The 20,527-nt window shown below is 41.0% G+C and overlaps 2 protein-coding genes across 3 annotated transcripts; one reads left to right on the top strand and one right to left on the bottom strand.

Moving 5' to 3' along the window:
- Positions 1-254: 254 nt before the first annotated feature.
- On the bottom strand, positions 255-6,635 carry qrsl1 (glutaminyl-tRNA amidotransferase subunit QRSL1). The gene is made up of 11 exons (XM_033643301.2): positions 6,506-6,635; positions 4,330-4,489; positions 4,157-4,255; positions 3,986-4,082; positions 3,726-3,887; positions 3,425-3,600; positions 2,471-2,583; positions 1,713-1,905; positions 1,466-1,583; positions 1,037-1,242; positions 255-647 (listed from the first exon to the last, which is right to left on the bottom strand). Exons 1-11 carry the CDS (start codon positions 6,527-6,529, stop codon positions 442-444), a joined length of 1,554 nt encoding a protein of 517 aa, XP_033499192.2. The 5' UTR covers positions 6,530-6,635; the 3' UTR covers positions 255-441.
- Positions 6,636-6,682: 47 nt separating this feature from the next.
- rtn4ip1 (reticulon 4 interacting protein 1) lies at positions 6,683-20,066 on the top strand. Of its 2 annotated transcripts, none has more exons than XM_033643302.2 (9): positions 6,683-7,263; positions 9,534-9,685; positions 11,973-12,041; positions 12,444-12,568; positions 12,911-12,959; positions 13,335-13,471; positions 13,810-13,993; positions 19,007-19,099; positions 19,731-20,066. In XM_033643302.2, exons 1-9 carry the CDS (start codon positions 6,981-6,983, stop codon positions 19,854-19,856), a joined length of 1,218 nt encoding a protein of 405 aa, XP_033499193.1. In that variant the 5' UTR covers positions 6,683-6,980; the 3' UTR covers positions 19,857-20,066. The 2 variants fall into 2 exon arrangements, with proteins under 2 accessions (XP_033499193.1, XP_078031057.1); XM_078174931.1 differs by having other exon boundaries at positions 9,534-9,757.
- Positions 20,067-20,527: the final 461 nt, after the last annotated feature.

Here is a 20,527-nt window from a genome sequence, read left to right as displayed (position 1 = left end):
TAGGTGGCAGCTTTGAGTGACGGACTGTCTGCGAGGCATCACCACAGTCTATGAGTCAGCTCCACCCTCTTGCCCAAATTTGGTCACTTGTGGCTCCAGCAATCCAAGACAGCGATGGCAAAAATGCAAAACTCGAGGCATGGATGCTGTCTTAAAAATTACATATATCACTCTATCAGTAATAACGTGCATATTTAATATCACCACCTCCAGACAACAGATACAGCAGCAGGTTAAGATTAAAATATGATGCATGTTGTAAAACAATGGATTTATGCTTTATTCCATCAAGAAAAATAAAAGCCATAACACTGACTGACGGTTCACACTCCAACAAAATGTATGGAAAAGGCATTATACAAGCCAAGAATGTCCATCATAGTTACACCTTAAGTGCATTGTGTGTTTCTTTGTCAACAGTCCTTGTGTCCACAGTTCTCTTCATACAGCTGAAGTCTGCTCTCTTTGGTCACTCCTGCTCTCACTGGAGTCTTCATAGTCACTAATGGAGGGAAACCCAACCCTCTGCTCGATCCACTGGGCAACACTGAGCAGCTTCTTGTCTTGGAGGGCGGGGCCTATAAGCTGTAAACCAATGGGAAGGCCCCGTCTTGATAAAGCAGTTGGCACAGAAACAGCAGGGAGACCTGGGGTGAGGATAAATAGAGTGGAAGGAAAGTTGAGAGAAAGGCACTGATTGGGATCTCAAGGTTAGTTACAGGTTAGTTTGGAGAGTGATAAAAGAAGGAGCCTTTTTGCCTTCAGGGATTTACAAAGAAAAGAGAAGTGAAATGATCATTTCCCCTTTTAATTTCACTATGATGTTCATTCTCCACTGCACCTTTGTTACAGGATGTAAAATAAGAAACATTAACTAAACTGAGGTAGTTTTGGGAAGATGTTTTTTGAGTGTGTGGGTGTACATATTTGTGTGTGTATCCATGCATGCAGAATATATAAGTTCCTGAACCCTCCCACACTTCCTATACATGCATGAACGGTTCTGATTGCAGATCTCTTTTTTTTCTCTCTGTACCTGCCATGTTGACGGGCTGAGTGAAGACGTCTTCCTGCGCGCTGCGTGTTCGGTTGTCTTCCTGTGTGAAGTCGGAGTAACGGGATGCATCAGTCAGAGTGGTGGGCGTCAGCAGTACGTCAACACCTGAGCTGAACACGCGTTTGAAATCGTCTGCGATCAGCCGGCGGACTTTCTGAGCCTTTACAAAGTAGTGCAGGTAGTTCCTGAGGGTGAGGATGCCGACAGTGGAAATATTACAGCTTCACCAAAATGTTTTAATGTCACATACATTCCATGAAAGACAACTTGGCAAATAGCCGTGCTTATAAAAAGCTGCTTATCAAAAAGTTAAGGAGAAAAGGTCATAGTGATAAAATGGCACACTGATGGCTCTACACTAGTGTGTAGTAGTGAACTGAACAAGTAGCGTGCAATCTGCTGTCTTACTGTTTGAGCAGGAAGTAGTTTCCAGACAGTATCCTCCCTCTCACTACATCGTTGAAGCCCTCATGTCTGCTTGTGGCATACATGGCTTCTGTCGAGCTGTCCACCTCGCTGCGATGGCCTGACAGAAGAGGAAATCAACAGCATTGGCTTTTCTGCTTTTGTACTGTTAAATAATCCAACAGATTCCCTGTGTGATGCAGCACCTAATGCAAAATGCTCTACAATGCACCCTTAAACGGGTTCATACCGTATTCTAGGCCGTCAAAACGGGCCATGTTAGACGCCACCTCGGTGTGGCACAGGACGTGGTAGCACACAATGGAGTGCTGGGTGTGGGGGAGGGATACCTGCTTCACCCGCGACCCCGCCCTCTCAAACATGTCAGCAACACGACTCCACTGTGCTACAGTCTCCTCAGAAAGCCCCGGGGCGTGGTACTCCTGACATACATTAAGAGACATAGATAAGCAGCTGCATTTGTCTTCACAGAGATATAAAACAAAACAGAATAAGAACCATTTATGTACATATAATGTACCCTGAGAAATGTTTTTACTCTAAAAATGAGTAGATTTATAATAAAAAGATATTTGTCAGGATTGAAAAGAAACAAAACACTGTAATATAGACCGATTAAATATGGACAGTTTCTTTCCCTGTCAGATTAAATAATGGCTAACATGTTTCCTACGACTAATATAACAGTTGTTTTGTTGTTGACTTCTCCAAATCATCTATGTATTTATAGTACAAGTCTGTTCCAGATCATAGGTTTTACTTCTGGTAGCTTGGGGATTGCAGTCACTCTTCAGGTGTTTCCTATTTACAACAAAACTGAAGTTATGAACATCTTACATTTAAAGTGATAATACGTTGCAAGCGTCTGCTGGTAACTACCCTTCAAACACTTCAGTCTGTGACTACTCCAATTTAAGGAAAATATGGTGTGAGTGATGCTGAGATAATACAGAGGAGAAGATGGTTTTAATACAAAGCTAAACTCACCTTGGGGATGCCTACACAGATGTTCTTGACATCAAAGTATTCAGGTAGTTCTGTCAGTGACGAGGGAGCTGGGATTGTTGTTGAGTCTCTGATATCAAGGCCTTGGAGGATATCTGTGTGACATATCAGCAAAATGCCAGGTTAGGTCCATAATTCTGAGGTTTAACATTTTAAATTGTGAGTTGTTTACATGGCAGGATGACAAGTGTGCTGCCCACTTGCTTGTCACTCGTGTTCCTCATAAAATATGGCTCCATGGCACTACTAGTGGTCAAAACGCCACACGGTACCTTTAAAGGTCCAGTGTGTAGGATTTAGTTACATCTAGCAGTTGGATTACAGAAGTGGAACTTCTCCCGTATGCTTAGCGTGTAGGACAGCTACAGTGGCTGACATGAAAACATGAACGGTCCTATCTAGAGTGAGTGCTTGATTTATTCATTCTGTGCTATTGTAGACGTACATGGAGCACTCTATACAAAACAGTGCTGGCTCTAACCTTGCTAACAGGACTTTGTACATGTTTACACATAAATTTACAGTTACTATTCCACTGTACTGAGGAACAGAAGCGTCAGGATGCACTACGGAGGTCACTGCTCCAGGTAGCCTAACAGTAATAGCTTTTTGTCAGGCTTCTGAGTGGCCAACATCTTCTTCTTTGCTTCAGGCTTAGGGTTATATGTTGGTTTTGCACGCTCTTGACAGCGCTTCAGTTGTGTTTTTGCATTTTTATTTGGACTGAATTTTTTTGAAACAGCACCTGGTTAGGTAGGTTTTTTGAGAGGGAAGGCGGGGACAACCTTGTTTTCAAAACTACCTTTGTACATGTGGACTAGGCCTTGGAAAGAAAGAGCTGGAAATGTAGAATGTCCATATTCAAGAGCAACAGAAGTTTTTGTGGAGGCCCAGATGTTTAATTTGTCTAATAATAGGTCATCAGTTGTTTCCTACCTAGGACAGTGACTGCATCACCGACACTGCGGGTTATAATGCCAGGGACGTCCATGGAGTTGACCAGGGGGATGAGACCATGTCTGGACAGCAGACCATAAGTAGGCTTCAGGGCCACAACACCACACAGTGCTCCAGGATTACGAGTAGAACCACCTGTGTCTGAACCCAAAGCCCTGCAAAGTAATTACCAAAACAGTACATTTTTTTAATTTATAAATGACATTTTGGATCAAATTATTATTTTCATATTTTTTGTGACATTTTTATGGCACCACTGGATGTGATTGTGTTCCCTCACAGGTAGCTGGTGAGTGAGGCCACAGCTGCAGCACTTCCTCCTGAACTTCCGCCAGTGACGACCCAGTCAGTGTCTGGTGCTGCCCCTGTCTGCTCTCTGTAGGGAGCAGCATAGCTCCAGGGGTTTCTCACCGGGCCAAAAGCTCCATCAGTACTGCCCGCACTGCAAGACAAATAAATAAATAAATGAGACAGTAACAATCAGTAATCTAAAAAATGTCTCTTCCTGTAGGCCACTGACATTGATAACAATGGACTTACCCCATAGCAAACTCATCCATGTTGGTCTTCCCGATGAGGACAGCCCCTTGGTCAAAAAGCTTCTGGACCACTGTGGCATTGTAGGGTGGAGTGTAGTCTGTAGCAGAAGTAACAGTAGGTTAGCATTGAAAAATATAAGACATAGTAACGTTCACTGAGGTTCACACAAACCTTTAAGCATCCTGGAGGCACATGTTGTCTTAATCTTTTCTGTGCAAAAGTTGTCCTTTACTGCAAAGGGGATTCCATCCAGAGGACCTTTGGGGGCACCTAAAGGAAAACAAGATCAGTAACACCCTTGACTCTAGGCAGAATACTTAGGATACACGCTCACGTGTCCACACCTTGCAGCAGTCTGGTCTCTGCTTCTTGAGCCTGCTTCAGTGCCAACTCCTCTGTCACAGTGATGTAAGCGTTAAGATGTTGTGTTTTCTTGATGCGGTTCAGACACTTTTTGCAGAGCTCTGTTGGGGTGATTCTTCCCTCCCTGAGCGCCAAAGACACCTGGAGAACAATAATGAAACAGCAGTGGTAGATTTTACTCAGTGGGGCTTTATCATTAATAATTGCTATGTTTTATTCAAGTGTTCCAGTTAGCCATGACTGTGTGATAGTGTGACAGCATGCACAACATTAGGACCTTGAAAGCAGCTAAACAGAATCCAGCCATCATTTGGCAAACTTTATTGTACTCCTCTGCTTTTTTTTACCTTTTCTCTTAAAATGTCTGTAATGAAAAGGGCCTATTACTGAACTTAAGGGTAACACCACCTAAATTAAGAATTCTAATTGGTTATTTCCATGGCCTAGTAAAGTTCAGTCATAAGGTATGAAGTCTGGAGCTGCTCCATAGATAACAGGCTCGTTCGAGATGAACTGCACCTTGCCTGGAAAGGGGATGAGGTCAGACAGCTGCAGCAGGAGGCAGTGACAAAAAGCTGCGGTGAAGTCGAACCGTTTTCCGACAGTTTCCAGCAGCCTTCAGTCTGTACAGGAAGTCAAAGAGACACCCATCCTGTTCTGATGCTGATTTATTAAAATGTTATAAGACCCATATGTCAGCTTGTTTTCAGTCTCCAGTTGTTTTCATTATGGCAGAGTGACCTATTAAAATGCTTTACAGGTGATCTGTAATTTACATTCATGGTTCAACCTCTATTTTACATGAATTCTCATGTAAATAGAGCAGACCTTTCACCTCCACCACATAGACTAAATAAATGAATAATATCTTAATATTTATTTTATTTCAGTATTTTCAGAGGAAAAAAATACAAGACAACAGCTTTCATTAAAGATCAGTCATGTATAATCAGGGCTTCACATCTGCACAGATGTTACTGTAAGATTTCTTACATCCCACTTACCACAAGTATTTGTGATACTAAATACTTCAATAATTTAAACAGTCCATTGTTAATATACAATAGAGAATGTGTAGTTTATGATGAATGTATTTAGCCTGTGACTGCTAGACTTCACCATCAGGCACACATGTATTCTGTTAACAGAATAAACTTTCAAATCAGACAAATAACATCTAAATCTCTGAAATTCAGCAAAAATGAACAGTTTATTTTGTTGAGTCCAGTATGCATTGTGCTGCAATTGCCAGTGATCGAATCTGTGCAAGCCTGGCTCCTCTCGATTGAGCCTCATGAATAAAAGGCTGACTTTGTGGACCCACCGACAGTTTGTTTTCTTTTTTTACATATTCAAATGAGCTTTATTCTATTGTAGTGTTCTCAGTTCTGACACAGAAAAAGTACCCATAAACTCAAGACATTCCCCTGGCTGCTCTCAGTGTCATCTAGAACATCTTTCACCATTCATTGTCTATGGAGCAGCTCCACACTATACATACTGAAATCATACATTTGAGTTTTAACAGTTTAGTTGTTGGATTTGGGAGGGAGCTGTTCATGTCTATGGACTGTCTTAGGTCGAGTGTGACGTGCATGAATTTTGAAAATGGGCTTAGTTACCATTAAAGTACAAATGAGGCATTTGCTGCTTTAAGTATTTAAATTTTACAGTATTTTTCTACTTCATTACATTTCAGTGGTCAATGTTGTGCTTTTTACTCCACTACATTCATTTGTCATTTCTTCGAAAATAAAGATTTTACATGCAAAGCAAATATAACACGATGCAGTGCTCCATATTAAAGGACAGTAACAGCGTGTAGAAACACAGATTATCAGCTGTCAGGGGACAGCTAACCGCCCACACACATTTTGTTAGCAACTTGATAAAGCAGTAAGTTTCAATTAGCTATGTCTTCTCTGCTACATTAATAAAACGCTGTAATGTAGTTTCTCTCGCTATGCAGTTGCGTGACAACATATTCCAGTTATTTCGCCCAAGCGAAGGAAGCTGGAGTATCATATTGTCTATATTATTTCACATAAGCTAACCTAAGTTATGAATTGACAGCACAAAACGTCCAACATGCGGCTAATATGCACAAAACAAACACGACGTTGTGCGCTCAAGGAAAAACAGAATAGTCGCACTAACCTCTCTTATTGTCAGGCTGAGCATGTTCACAGTATTTTTGAGACAACCTTTCAAATTAACAACAACCTTCGCACAGTATGTAGCACCTGCAGGCCGCCATGTTTGTTTGAGTAACCAACGTCTAACAGCGCTTTCTCTGATTGGACAGGGGTTGAGGAAACCGCGCTCTGATTGGTGGAGAGGCTGGGCGCTGTAAAAGTCACCGGTCCAGGAAGTGGCAAGTTGAAGAAGAAGACGTTGATTTGAAACGATGATAAACTCTGGATTTATTTCATTTATCGAAATCGATAGTTAGACATGTTTATATAAGGAGAAAGTGTTAATGGTCAGAATGTAGACGTAGCGTTTAAAGAACTTAAATAAGTGATTTACTGTCATTTTGCCGTCCAGTTGGATTCCTAACAGACATTTAAAGAACTGCTAATTTACATTTGCAATTTTATTAGACAGTATTTAAGCTTTTAGGGGTTTAAAGATGAGTTATGTGAGACACTTAGTGTACAGTAGGTGGTTGTTTCACCACAGTAAATCTCTAAGTGTGAACTCATCAGTGTGCAGGCATGGCAGGCAGACAAGACTGTTCAGTACTACTAGAAGCTGCAGGACCGTTATGCCTGCATGGGTTATTGATAAATACGGAAGCAGTGATGTGTTGCGGTTCACCAAAAATGCCAGTTTCCCCATCATCGACTACCCTAATGAGGTTATTGTTAAAGTGTTTGCAGCAGGACTGAACCCACTTGATGTCAGCATGAGAGGTGAGTGACAATAGTGCATGTTTACAGTAGCACCAGATTTTCACCTGCAGACTACTACACACACAAGTCTAAGTAATGTTAACATTAATATGCAATTTTGCACTGAAACTGTGATGTGGAAATAGATAATATTTTGCTAAAAAGAGTTAGTAGCCCTTTTTACACAGAGATCGCATTAAAGGGCCACTACCAAGTCCCTTCTTGATGCCACCTTTGCATTTTTACACAGAACCAAAACTACAGCAGCATCATGCCGCACCAGTGAGTAGTTTTAGATAGCATGCAGGCATGGCGCAATCACAAGAGGCGTGATAGGAGTGACCTGTAACACAACAGCGTCAGCCTCTAGTGCATTGACAGTGTTTTAAAACCAATAACAATGGCATTAACATGGCAACAACAATAATTTACTGTCCCTGTCATATGACGCTTGACCTTGTCCTCTGCTTGGAGGGTAAGGAGCTCCCGGACCTCATTGTTTTCCCAATTCGTGGGCATTTTCGGCTGCTGTTCTTCTTCTTTCGAGTTAGCTGCTAACTGCTATCAGTTACATTTTGAATTTCCTTGTGGCGGGTTGGACGCACAACATGTTGTCAAAACGTCACACCCATCCCGCCCATGCATTCTTCCTGCCAGCTGTTCCTTTTATATAGACCTGGTTTCAGTGATGTTACCACCTCACATGCTGGGTTAAAGGTAAAACGTCTCTGTCCCGCTATTACGCAATTGTACCTTTTATACAGAATGTTGAGGCGGCATGACGGCATGAAATTGCCACCCTGAAGAGGCAGTGTAAAAGGGGCTAGTAATTGCATGCAGTGGAATTTGGCCAATTTGCAAGTACTAATCAATCATTCATCACTAATGTAAACTCTCATAGCCAAGTTACCTGCTGTTAATTAGCCACATGTTCACCCAGCGACTAACAATAGTGCTCACGGGTGTATTCAGTCAAAATTAATGTTAAGTTATTTGTCAGATAGCCCACATGAAGTCTAAGAAAAGTGTCCGTTATTTATATGTTACGACGCAGGTGTAATTTATGTAGACTTTGGTAGCTTTCATGTATTCCATAATTGCATATTCCTTTTGTATACTGTTTAACTGTATTTGCTTATGATAAATAATAGAATAAAATAGGGAATTATTTTTCAAATGTATACTTTTTTAGATGGGCAGGGAATAGGGTTGACCCCAATTCAACAAATAAATCCACATCTGACATTTGACTGCATATTCAAGATCAATAGTATTATTGGTGGTATTTTCTTCTTTTTTAATAAAATACATACTAAACAGTGGGCATACAGGGTCTGACACTGGCGTTGTCTGTGGTTATATGTTTCCTTAAATGAATCACACAGCCCATCATTCTTCACCCACACATCCAGTGCCTGTTATACCTCTGTGATCTTGAAGGTGATGGTGGGGTAGTGTGGGGATGGATAGAAAGGGTCAAAGGGCATTGATAGTTTCTGAGGTCGCTTAGTGGAAATTTAAGTTTCACCAGCTGGATTGTACATTGATTATTGTATATTGGAGGGTCTTATTTTGTCCCTGCCTTACATGCACGTTTGACTACACGAATACCACTACATGAAGCCTGTCTTCTCTGAGCACTGTGTTAGCTATTAAGCAACATTTTTCATTTGCATAATCAGTAAATATGATCCTATCTTTTTTTTAGATACTGTAGCGGAACTTAATCAAAAGCAACCGTCCACTAGCCCATCTTATTTTACTTATTTTTTTGCAGAGGAATAGATTCATAGAGTCAAAATAAGTTCTTGATCCTCAGGTCCTACAGGCCCGTATTTTTTAAAATTCATACACTGACTTCCAGGTAGTACCTCACAAATTTCATCTGAAGCATTGTCTAATCAGGTGTTGGCTGCTGAACCTACTTCCTGCCTCCTCAACCCCTAACCAGAGAAACCTTTTAATGATTTCTGACTGATTCTGGGACCCACTGTGCTAATCTCTAACCTGCCATTCTTCTTAAAAGCACTGGATAGAGTGGTGGCTCAACAATCTTTGGCCTACCAAACAAACAGCAATATTTTTAAAGCTTTTGAATAATTTTTGATGGGTATTTTTCACTGTTTTCTAATATTCTAACATTATCCGATAAATTTAGAAAATAATCTGCGGATAATAATTTTAGCAGCCTCCATACGTGCAGCATTTCAACATCAACATTTTATATCTTGTGTTGTTGTTACAGCAAATTATCACAGATGATGTGTTATCATAAACTCTCTCCCTGTCAGGTGGCTACGGTGCTGCCACAATGTCTGCGAGGAGAGACCCTCTGAATATCAAGCAGTCAGGCAGCGAGTTCCCTCTCATCCTGGGAAGGGATGTGTCTGGGGTCATCATGGAGTGTGGCCTGGATGTGAAGTACTTCAGGGAGAGGGATGAGGTTAATGAAGCAAATAGCAGAGGAGAGAAATGTGTGCATGTATGCTCGGTAACTGCTTCATTATACATACAGGTAGCCCTCCTGTTTACAGAAACAACTTGTTCCTGCACACAGTGAGTCATGTATGAATAAAGTATGAGTGTGAAGTCATGGTGCTGTAAACAAAAACATTCAGCTGTGGTAACAGTGTGAAACCGGGTATTGAAAAACAGATAAGACAAGATAGATAAGGATCATTCAGGCACATTGATAAAACTGTTAAAACACACGTGTGCTGATATGTGATGCCACGAGCTGATGGTAAAGTCAGTGTTAGCAAGTCAGTGGTGCAAGCAGCTGGTGGTGTGGGAGTGTGTTCTTGGCTAACATTATACTCTGTAATGCCAACTTAGCATCAACACCACGGTGTATCTGAGCACCGCAGATGACCTAGTTCAGTCCTAGTCCATTTCTGACCACAGTGTTCACTTTGTCACAACAATCATTCTACCAGGATTATGCACCGTCATCTCCACCTGGCTCAGAAACATGACGTGACTCAAGTCTTTACTTAATGTCTCGGCCCTTTGTGGTAGAATAGGATTGTACAGCAAACTGTGAGATGCTGTTGAGTCTTATTAAACCGGTGTGGCAAACTGATGAATTTAACTTTTTGTTATTAGCTGTTTATTAACCTGGAGTGTTTTTAATTGATAATATATTAAAGAAGGAAACAAAATACCTTGTAGAGCTGGAATTAGTCAATTTATTGATTAATTGACTGGAAAAAGTAAATTAGAAATAAACTTTATTCAGAGTTGTTCAATTCTATCAAACTAAATGCTATCATTTAAAGTGTAATTTTTGTATTTTTGAACTTGGACTCCATTTTCCTATGTTTTTGTGTCTAAGGGACTAAAGGTAATAACAGTTTATGAAATTAGTCCAGTGTTGAGCCAGAGCACTGCAGCCACTAGCGGTGATGCAATATGCATCGTGAATGCACATCCACGTAAAGTGCTTGTTTTTGCCACTGACAGGCTCAGATTATTCCTCCAAGTGTCTTAGAACATTATGGAAAGCATACCTACAGAAATGAGGGAGCTAGATCCTTTTTGTTTAAGCACAGACAGCCCCAAAATCGCTGTCGCCAAAGCCACCAGACTGCATTTAATTAAATAAACAGCCATTTTAACGTGTACAGAGCCACCGTGTTTTCACAGCTAAGTGGGTGAATTAAGGGTTTATTTCAACCAAACCAGAGTTGGTTGTGAGGTTTTTTTCTGTCAACTTTGAATGCAGTGTGTTTTATGACTACAAATGTGCTGTTTATGTTAAATGCAGTCTGGTGGCTTTGCGAATAGCAATTTTGGGGCTGTTTCTGGTTAAATAAAAGGAATCTAACATCCTAACAAAAAGGTCTATCTCTGTAGGGATCGTTTCTGACACTTAGAATATAAATCTGAGCCTACCAGTGGCAAAACAGGCACTTTTAGTGGCCATTCACTGACCAGTACTCCTGAGCGATTTTTCTCATGGCTGCCGGACCAGTTAAAAAAAATTCTGTTTCCTTTGGTCAGTTAGACACAAAAACATTGAAAAATTGGGTTCAGATTTAAAAAATAATGAAGCTACCTTTTTAATAGGTCCAGCTTTTTTTTTTTTTTTTTTTTTTAAACTTTTCTGCTGGTGAAGCAAGACAAAGCACAACCTGCGATTTAACATTGACAGACATCAGATACATATAGTGAGACAAGTCATACATTAGCAGAGGGGAAGTGCACAATAGTGCAACATGGGTCAGACATAGTGCAGAGATGTTTGCCTCATGTTTGCCTTTTTCAGTTCATCCTCAACTGTTCTCAAACACCTCAAAACACCTTTATAATTATTATGCTTTTTGTTAACCCTCTACAGGTTAGTCATATTTAAATTTTCATTTCAGTTTACAACCATGTGTTTAACACCTAGTTTTTATTTTGGATATGATTTAGATTGTACATAACGTTAAATGATCTTGATACATGACCTGTACAGTATGTGTTTGTGTTTGTGTGAAGGCAAACGGGGGCTTTGATCAGATTTAGCAATTCATGAAGTCATGTTCTGCTTTTTCTAACCACACATTTGTTGACTTACCCAGGCAGTGCTAAAATAGAGTGACTCACTGTGTGACATGTGCTACTTTTGATTTGATACTTCACTGCACAGTCTCATCATACTAAACTATTAACTGTATAGAAATGTAGACACACAGTTGTTTCTGTCTTTGGTTAATGAGTGTCGTGTTGCTGTGTGTCCTCCTCAGGTGTGGGCAGCTATCCCGCCATGGAAGCAGGGCAGCTTGGCTGAATTTGTGGTGCTGAGTGCCAATGAGGTATTGTTCATCTGATGGACCACATTGTTGGTTTGAGCTAATATTGTTAGTGCTGCTGCACGTCTCAGTTTCATGTTGACGTTTGCTTCTATCTCTATGGAAGTTTATCACATTTTCATCACTATCAGATCTGTGTAGACAGTTTCCTTTTTGTACTTTATGGTTTGTTTCGGTTGATCATTTTCAACATCCCTCTAAAGTGACTCACTGGTACTTACATAAAATTGAAACATGCACATTAAAAAACAAAAATTAAGGTATGTAAAGATCAGCTAAATAAGATACAGTTGTGTTGGCACTCAGATGCTTTTTCACAGTGACTCAGCAGGGTTACTGCTGTAATGTGTTGAGGCCGTGCTACTTTTTGTAACTGTTATTATTATCAATGTGTGTTGTGCTCAGGTGTCCCACAAACCAAAGTCACTGAGCCACATAGAGGCAGCAGCCATTCCCTACGTGGCAACCACTGCTTGGTCGGCATTGGTCAACACCGGTGGGCTCAGTAAGGACAACTGCGCCAAGAAGCGGTGAGGGATAAACACTGCCACACCGTCACACACACACACACACAATTTCCACTTGTTGTTAATCCCTGTCCACCCCAAAGAAGCTCCCTGTCTTTGATCTAACCAATTATTCCACTCGGTGCTCTTTCTAAGCTTAGCCCGCTCCATAATGAGCCTCTGGGTGATGTGCTGCGGTTCTCTGGCAGCAGCTCAGACGCTCCTTTGCACTGCAGTGAACTTGACACGCTAAAGCCCGCAGTGCATTTGACATGAATCCTAATGAGGGAGCGTCTGTGCAACAATAGTGTAGAAAACATCGTCGACACATTCATTGTACGTGTCTGCTTTTCCTCTTCCCCACAGGGTTTTGATCCTTGGAGGGTCCGGGGGAGTGGGAACTTTTGCGATACAGGTATGTGTGATGATAGCAAAGTTGCATGTTCTTCACATTATGTGGTTATGTAGCATTTTAAACACTCAGAACAGCCTGCTGTAAATACAAACCTATATTTAGACCCTTCGACCACACTGTAAATGTGAACAAAAGCACCGGTGTTATAAAAAGTGTCTTCGGCCTGTCAGGTTTCAGACTGTGCTACACACCTTGCTCAGTGACCTGAATACTGTAGCTCACATTACAGACTAACACTCGATCTTATTAATTATACATTCTGTTTGCTTCTCAAACATTGGGTAACATTCTGCTCCCTGCAATAACCCAAACATATATTTGTTTTGTAGTTAAACATAAATTATACAAACAATTGGTACTATCATTTGTGTCCAGATGTTGAAGGCTTGGGGAGCCCATGTGACTGTTACCTGCTCCCAGAATGCAGAGCGGTTTGTAAGGGACCTGGGGGCAGACCATGCGGTGGACTACACTGCCGGACCCGTCGAGGAGCCGCTCAGTGCTCTGGAGAAGTGAGAACCCCCCCCCCCCACACACACACACACACAAACACATCTATGGTCATTTTTCATTCATGTTGGTGTTTAATTGGAGCTGGTGTTGCATGTATCAATGACTTGCCCTTGTTACCAAGGCAAACACAGTCCCTCTAGCTGCAGCTGGCTCATTAGTGCAGGAAAACTTCAGTTTTCTAATGAACTTAATCACACTCAGACTGAACCTCTCTCTTTACTTCTGTCGTCCACACCTACAAATTTTCCCTTTCATTTACTTTGTCGTTTATGCTCACATGTATGTGTCTCTGCTTGTGTCTCTTGTTTTCACCAACCCTACCCCTCTCCGCCTCAAGATTTGACCTGATCCTGGATAACATTGGGGGGGAGACAGAGCGGTGGGCGCTGACTCTGCTTAAGCCTTGGAGTGGTGCCAAGTATGTCACCCTCGTAACACCGTTCCTCCAGAACACCGACAGGCTGGGCATCGCTGATGGCATGATGAAGACTGCTGCAACAATGGGCACCAAAGCCCTCAAGGTATGCCAAGAAGAAAGAATTCCTGGAGAAACTTTAAAAACAGGAACCTTGGGAAAACATTTTGCACACTTCTATCAGCAGTCTTGGTCTAAAAATGTCCCTGCAAAAACAAACATTACAATATTATCAGGTGATTCAGTTAAGCCATTCTGTGCTTACGTAAAGTACATGGCCAAATGTATGTGGACATCCAAACAAAGAATGTCGACACTCACAGATTACACTCAAATATGATTGCTGAACATCTCATTTCAAAACCATCAGCATTAATCTCCTGCTATAACGGCCCCTGTTTGTCTAGCTAGGAAGGCTTTCTGCAAGTTTTAAAAAGCTGGCTACATGGATATACCTCCGCTTAGTCACAATAACACTTGCTAGGTTGGGTACAAGTGGCAACCTCGGGTGCTTAAAGGATAACTGGTATTTTTCAACCTGGGCCCTATTTCCCCATGTGTATGTGTGCGTATGATTCATAGGTACAACTCGTTTTAAAATTGGTTCAGTATTGAGGGAGGCGGATGCAGCCGGCAGCCGCGAAACGAGCTGAAACGGTAGACATGGGGGCAAATGCGTCCCGTATAAGTTTGCGCATTAAAAGTGCCTTTTATCACCACTGACCGGTTCAGATCGCCAGTGCTATCTCTGTAAATGGCAAACTAAGCGTTTCCCTTACCCTTCACTTCCTCTGGGCTGTGTGTGATGTCACTGGTGATAAGACCTGACTCACAGCCGGCGTTCCATTTCATCCCAGAGGTGTTGGATGAGGTTGAGGTGAGGGCTCTGTTTAGTCAAGTCCTTCCACACCAAACTGCAAAACCATTTCTTGGTGGACTTTGTTTGTGCAATGGGGGAATTGTTGTGTTGTAACAGGAAAGGGTCTTGCGCATTAGCGCATTATTGCTTAAAATATTGTGGAATGCTTTAGCATTAAGATTTCCCTTCACTGTCACTAAGGTGCTTGGACCAAACCATAAAAACAGCACCAGACGAAACAAACGCTAGGTACAGAACATGGACAGTGGCAACCACATACTTTTGTCTGTATTGTATAAGTCTGAGAATAAATTAATAATGCCTTTGGGCTTTTTTTTTTTGGGGGGGGGGGTTAACATTAATGGGGAACTAATGTATTTTTCAGCAAATTTGAAATTGGTCCAGTATTGAGTGAGAGTGCTGCAACTCGCGGTTGCAAAACAGGCTGCAATGTACCCACTCGGGGCATTTTTGCAATGTCAGTGTATGTCATGATAACACGTGAATTGATGATTAACGTCACATTGCAGACTTTTTCGCCGCTGCCAAGTTCAGCGATCTCAATTTTAAAATTAGTCACTTAGACATAAAAACTTTGGAAATAGGGTCCAAGGTGAAAAATACAAAAATAGCATCTAACAAAAGAAAGGTCAAAGTCAAAGACGCAGCCTACAGCCATTACATATTCCTTCCACATGTAAAAAGCACTCTAATGCCTTAAATTGGCCTAACAGCTGAAAATATTGTATGTTACTTAACAAGTAGGTGGATAAACGTCCATCACAAACAACATAGCAACAGTCGTGATTAGCCAGTAATCTGCTCTAAATGCCAGCTGACCGCATTGAGACAAACTGTGTGAAAATGCCTCAGTCATTTCCTTTCAGATAAAGGAGGAAACCGTTGATTGCCAATACCACAGACTTTGTGATATTTTTCCAGTTACTATGGCTACAGTGTTTCTCAGTCTGTCTCAGCTGTCTGTGTAACTCAGATTACAACATCTCCCCTGAACTCTAACTTCATTATGCATGTACAGCACATCTCTGATGTTATAGTCAGGACATATTTAGAGTATAATACCCTTTACCCGACACATACGCAATCCTGGAGCTCAGTATATTCAGTGTAAGTGGCATCCTGTCTGCGTGCCCGCAGCGATTAACATCATGCAGAGCAAAGCTTGCTTGCAGTGCATTTGTGGCTAGTGTGTGTATGTATGTCACATCTGTGCATTACCGTCACCACATCTTTCCACTCAAATCATAACCACACAATCCACAAGCGAACTGACACAAGCATGTGTCGCTGTTGTTCGAAGTCAAAACATCTCACTTCCATCTTGGTTCAATGACTGGTTACACCTAAAGCCCAATTTGTGACCCTGACCCTTTTTTCATTAGTTGAGGTAATTTAGGAAATTGTTTCACATGAATGACCTGAAGAAGAAGTTCAGGTATTAAAGATGTATAGTATCTAGAAGTTGTAAGGGAAAGGCGTGTTTAGTTCTGCAGATGGAGCACTCATTTGCTGGGTGAAATTACTGAGTAACAAGTGCAATGTGGTAAATACAAGAGAAGTGCTTAATAAAGCATGTTTCCATGACATTACAGTCAGTAACAAGGAAACTGAGTGTTGACACATTTCTACCTGAAACAGGATGTGAGGTGGAAGTAATATGGGGAACTTCAGTTGTTCCAATGTGATAGAACCTTTCAGAGGGCTTTGCTGAAGATATTTATCCTGCCTGTTCTGTAGTTAAAATGAAATGCAAATGCAAAAATGCTTCAAACACTTTTCTACATAATCTTAATATTGAAAGGAAACGAAATATACCCACTTATGCCATTAAAAGTGCTTAGATAAGGTCGGAGGTTTATAGACCTCCAACCTTATCTGGGTATATTTAGTTTCCTTTCAATATTAAGATTATTTAGAAAAGTGTTTGAAGCATTTTTGGGGTTGTTTAGTTGATTATTTTGTTTTTTGAAGTGACTGTGCACGATGCAACTGAAACAGTGCGCAGCAACAGTTGACAATTCTCATTAAATAGGAGAATACAATCATTAAGTTAAATAAATTCATATTTAACTTTTCAATCAAAATATAATGAATATAGCTTAATACCACACTAGAAACCCCAATTAAACTATTTTAATGTCTGCAACATTAACAGCCTACATGTTGTTATGGGAGTTTTTTTAAAAAAAAAAAAAAAAAAAAAAAAGGTCAGGCATGAGAATTCTGAAAACCTGTCGGGCCGGGCCGGGGCTCCACCCCCTCAGGTCAGGGCCGGGTCTGGGCCCAGATAATAGGCCCGTGCAGGGCACTAATCCTAATCACTGACTTTTCCTGTAGTGCCATTGTAAGGTCAGATTTGAATGGTTTATGAACAATTAGTTTTTAATGACATTTCCATTAGCCAAAGTTATACTTTTTATGTAGTGCTAATTAGCAAATGTTAGCATGCTGCCATACAAACTAAGATGGTGAAGATGATAAGTATGACCTGTTAAACGTTAGCATTTACCTCAAAGCAGCATTATTCTAAAGTACAACCTCACAGAGCCGCCAGACTTGAATTAGTCATGAACTTGAAACTTAAGAAAAGGAGGATTATAAAACGAGCCGGGACAGCCCCAGAGAGACTCGCCCTTTTCTCTTTTTTTTTTTCTTGCCAAAAGCAGAGTTCTGTGACGTTAAACTGAGAGGTTTGCCCCCAGCGTTGGCAGAAAGAGGTATGACATGAAACAGACTGTACATGCAGATCTTTCGGGGGGCGTTGGGTGTTCGTTGCTTTCCACACAACAACATTTATTCACATATTTGTTTACTACTGTATTCCTTCACTTGTCACTAAATTTCTTCACTTCCTGTCCAGCGTATAAAGAAAGTGTCCAGTTCTGTCTCCCTCTTCTACTGATCCTGAGCCCTTTTCCCCGTCTTCTTGCTGTGTGTGTAACAGGATATTGTGTCATGTCGTCTGATGCCTTCCTGGCGCCTTAGAGATGCAACATGGCTGCTCATTTGAGTTCTATTTTTACAGAAATTGAATGAACAGTCATGTGGCCCACATTTCCTCTTTTGAACTTTAAACTCCCTCAGTAGAATTGTAAAGGGCTCAGCTGATTTAGTTTTTTATGGTCACACCTTGTGTTTCAGAAAATGTAACATAAGATCGACAAGGAGAGGTACGTTCCCACAGGGAGGATCTAATTTACAACAGCATTGTCTCTCATTAACACCCACACCATACCTCCACTCACAACTACAATCTGAGACAAATTATTCAGACTGACGCAGCAGAGGTATCTATTTCCATTTGCACTGTTTCAGTGTTGATGACTGTGTTTTCAGTAAGAACTGACACGCTGTGCTCTCATAGAGCTGATGTGGAAAGACGAAGCAGAGTGATGATGCCTAAAAACACATGAAAAAAATTGAAGAGGGATATACAGCGTAAAGACAGGAAGCAGAAAATACTGTGCACACCACACACACACACACACACACACACACACACACACACACGCACACACACACACACACACAAACACTGTGTACTTTGTTCATAAAAGGAAAACTTGAGCGCCCACAGCTGGCTTGGTTGTCACAGTGCCCTCATTTCAAAATAAGCCTTAAGGAAACACATTAAGTAACTCCTTTATATCAGAGGTCACACACACACACACACACATGTGCACAGGTGCAAACATAACAAAAGATTGAGTCAACTCGTTTTTCCTTTTGTCATGAGTTGCAGGGAATCCTACCCGGCTATTAAAGGCTTAAAGGAAATCTATCTCCACCCAGTCACCTGACACACATTAGACCCTTGGATATAGGCGCACGTTGTGTAATGTAATTTTTATCTATAATAATAATGACTTTTTTAAGGACACAATCGTATACAATATATAACGCAAGATTAACAAACATTTATGGAGACAAACAGTTCTAAACTGTCAGTCACAATTCTTTGACACAAATAGGGAAGTACACTAGCCAGGGTTACAGTCATCAGTACTATTAACGTGTCCTTTAGAGAGGAACTAAGAGAACTGAGATCATCAAGTCAGGTAGAATGCTGGGAAATAGCAAGCCTGTAAACTAAGTGGTGAGAATAGGAAGTTTATTGATAAACTAGTATAATTTAGATGTTCCGCATTGACATGATCAGTTTGACACAACTTGTTTTCTTACACCTCCTCAAGTTTTAATTTTGCGTTATGTCTTTTCTCTTATTCTCTTTTCTTGCAGCACCTGGCCAAGGGGGTTCACTACCGCTGGGGATTCTTTGCACCTAGTGGTCCAGCATTGGATGAAATAAGGGAAATGGTGGATGCAGGACAGGTACGGTGCCAGATTAATAAAATGTTCAGGGGCTGACCACAGACTACCTTTCGTTTCCTCCAGTTTGTTTGTTATTATGTGCACATCAGGGCTGGCAATTGCCAACTCTCACATTTGTGGCTTGCAGCATTGGTTTCAGATACTGCGTCACACTAACCAAACAAATGTAGAATGTGGGCTTAGTTTCCTCAACTTTGACAGCAGCAGGACGGATACGTGTCTCTTAATTGAGGGCTAGGCTGTGCACTGTTTATTCACGTGAAAAAAAGCACCATCCATACCTAGTCTCCCAACCTCATTGGTGAAGGGCTCCCCCACATCATTACTCTCAATTAAACCCATAGTGCACATTTTGTTCTCTAACGCATTAGATTTCATGAATGCATTTGACATCTCCATGAATTATTGTTGATCCTGTAGCGCGATCAATAACATTGTGATATAATATGCAGTTCAGCTGAGGGTTGTGTCGTGCTCTATGCAGATAACACCCCTCTATCTTTCTCATTTGCACTTTATCATTGAAGGAAACTGCAACCAATAACTGCTTTCCTCACTGATATTGTCATTCACAGTAGTTGAGACACAAGGCTTGTATGACCTCTGCCTCCTTCTATCTGCTCTTTATCAGATTCGGGCAGTGGTGGAGGAGACTTTCAGCTTCTCCCAGGTTCCTCAAGCCTTCGAGAAGGTGGAGAAAGGTCATGCTCGCGGAAAGACAGTGGTCCAGATCAGCAAAGGGGGAGAGGACTTATAGCACTAACTCTTTACATTTTCAGTGAATAAACTCAAACTGATTTGAACCCAAAGTCTCGGCTTATTGTTTCCAAAGCGGCAAACAAGGTACAAGAACAAGTTTGTTTTGTCCCTAAAATGTGTATGGAAACACTACAGCTGCTGCTGTATGCTTTACGGTGTTTGGCAGTTTTATACTGACTTGAAAAATAATAAAAGGTTGTTAAAATAAGTGATTCTGAAGTTGTCGTTTTTTTCCACATACACTCAGTTGCCAGTTTATTAGGCAAAACTAATGCAGTCTTACAAAATAGCCCTGCAATAAATCCTAACATCATGAAGGTTATGATGTTCAGTTCTTATTAAGTCTGAGGTGAGGTGTTGATTTGACTTCATAAGTGTTATTCTTTCATAAAGTATATTTGTATACAGCTAATGATGAACTTGATAACCTCCCGTGAATATAGCTGCTGCTTCTGCTTGGTATCATATTTCTTACATCTCAGAACAAGCTTGTGTTGTTACAGTTTGTCCTCCTTAGTGTAAATGTGTGTTTAGCTTTGTGTCATTATCATGATAAAATGAAAGCTCCATAAATAGGGGCTTAAAGGGACAGTTCACCCCAGAATCATAAATATATATTTTTCCTCTTACTTGTAGTGCTGTTTTTGAGTCTAGATTGTTGTGGTGTGA

The sequence above is a fragment of the Epinephelus lanceolatus genome, chromosome 15 (genome assembly GCF_041903045.1).
Source record: "Epinephelus lanceolatus isolate andai-2023 chromosome 15, ASM4190304v1, whole genome shotgun sequence".
Classification (NCBI taxonomy): domain Eukaryota; kingdom Metazoa; phylum Chordata; class Actinopteri; order Perciformes; family Serranidae; genus Epinephelus; species Epinephelus lanceolatus.
The sequence above is the reverse complement of the archived record's forward strand: the minus strand, read 5'-3'. Positions and strand labels throughout refer to the sequence as shown.

Coding starts and splice junctions, on each gene's coding strand:
- qrsl1 (XM_033643301.2), bottom strand. CDS start 6,529: ATGCTCAGCCTGACAATAAGAGAG. Junction 4,256..4,329: donor AGAGACCAGACTGCTGCAAG/GTGTGGACACGT, acceptor GTTTTCCTTTAG/GTGCCCCCAAAGGTCCTCTG. Junction 1,243..1,465: donor AACTACTTCCTGCTCAAACA/GTAAGACAGCAG, acceptor CCTCACCCTCAG/GAACTACCTGCACTACTTTG.
- rtn4ip1 (XM_078174931.1), top strand. CDS start 6,981: ATGAGTTATGTGAGACACTTAGTGTACAGTAGGTGGTTGTTTCACCAC. Junction 9,758..11,972: donor CTGCTTCATTATACATACAG/GTAGCCCTCCTG, acceptor TGTCCTCCTCAG/GTGTGGGCAGCTATCCCGCC. Junction 12,960..13,334: donor TGGGAACTTTTGCGATACAG/GTATGTGTGATG, acceptor ATTTGTGTCCAG/ATGTTGAAGGCTTGGGGAGC.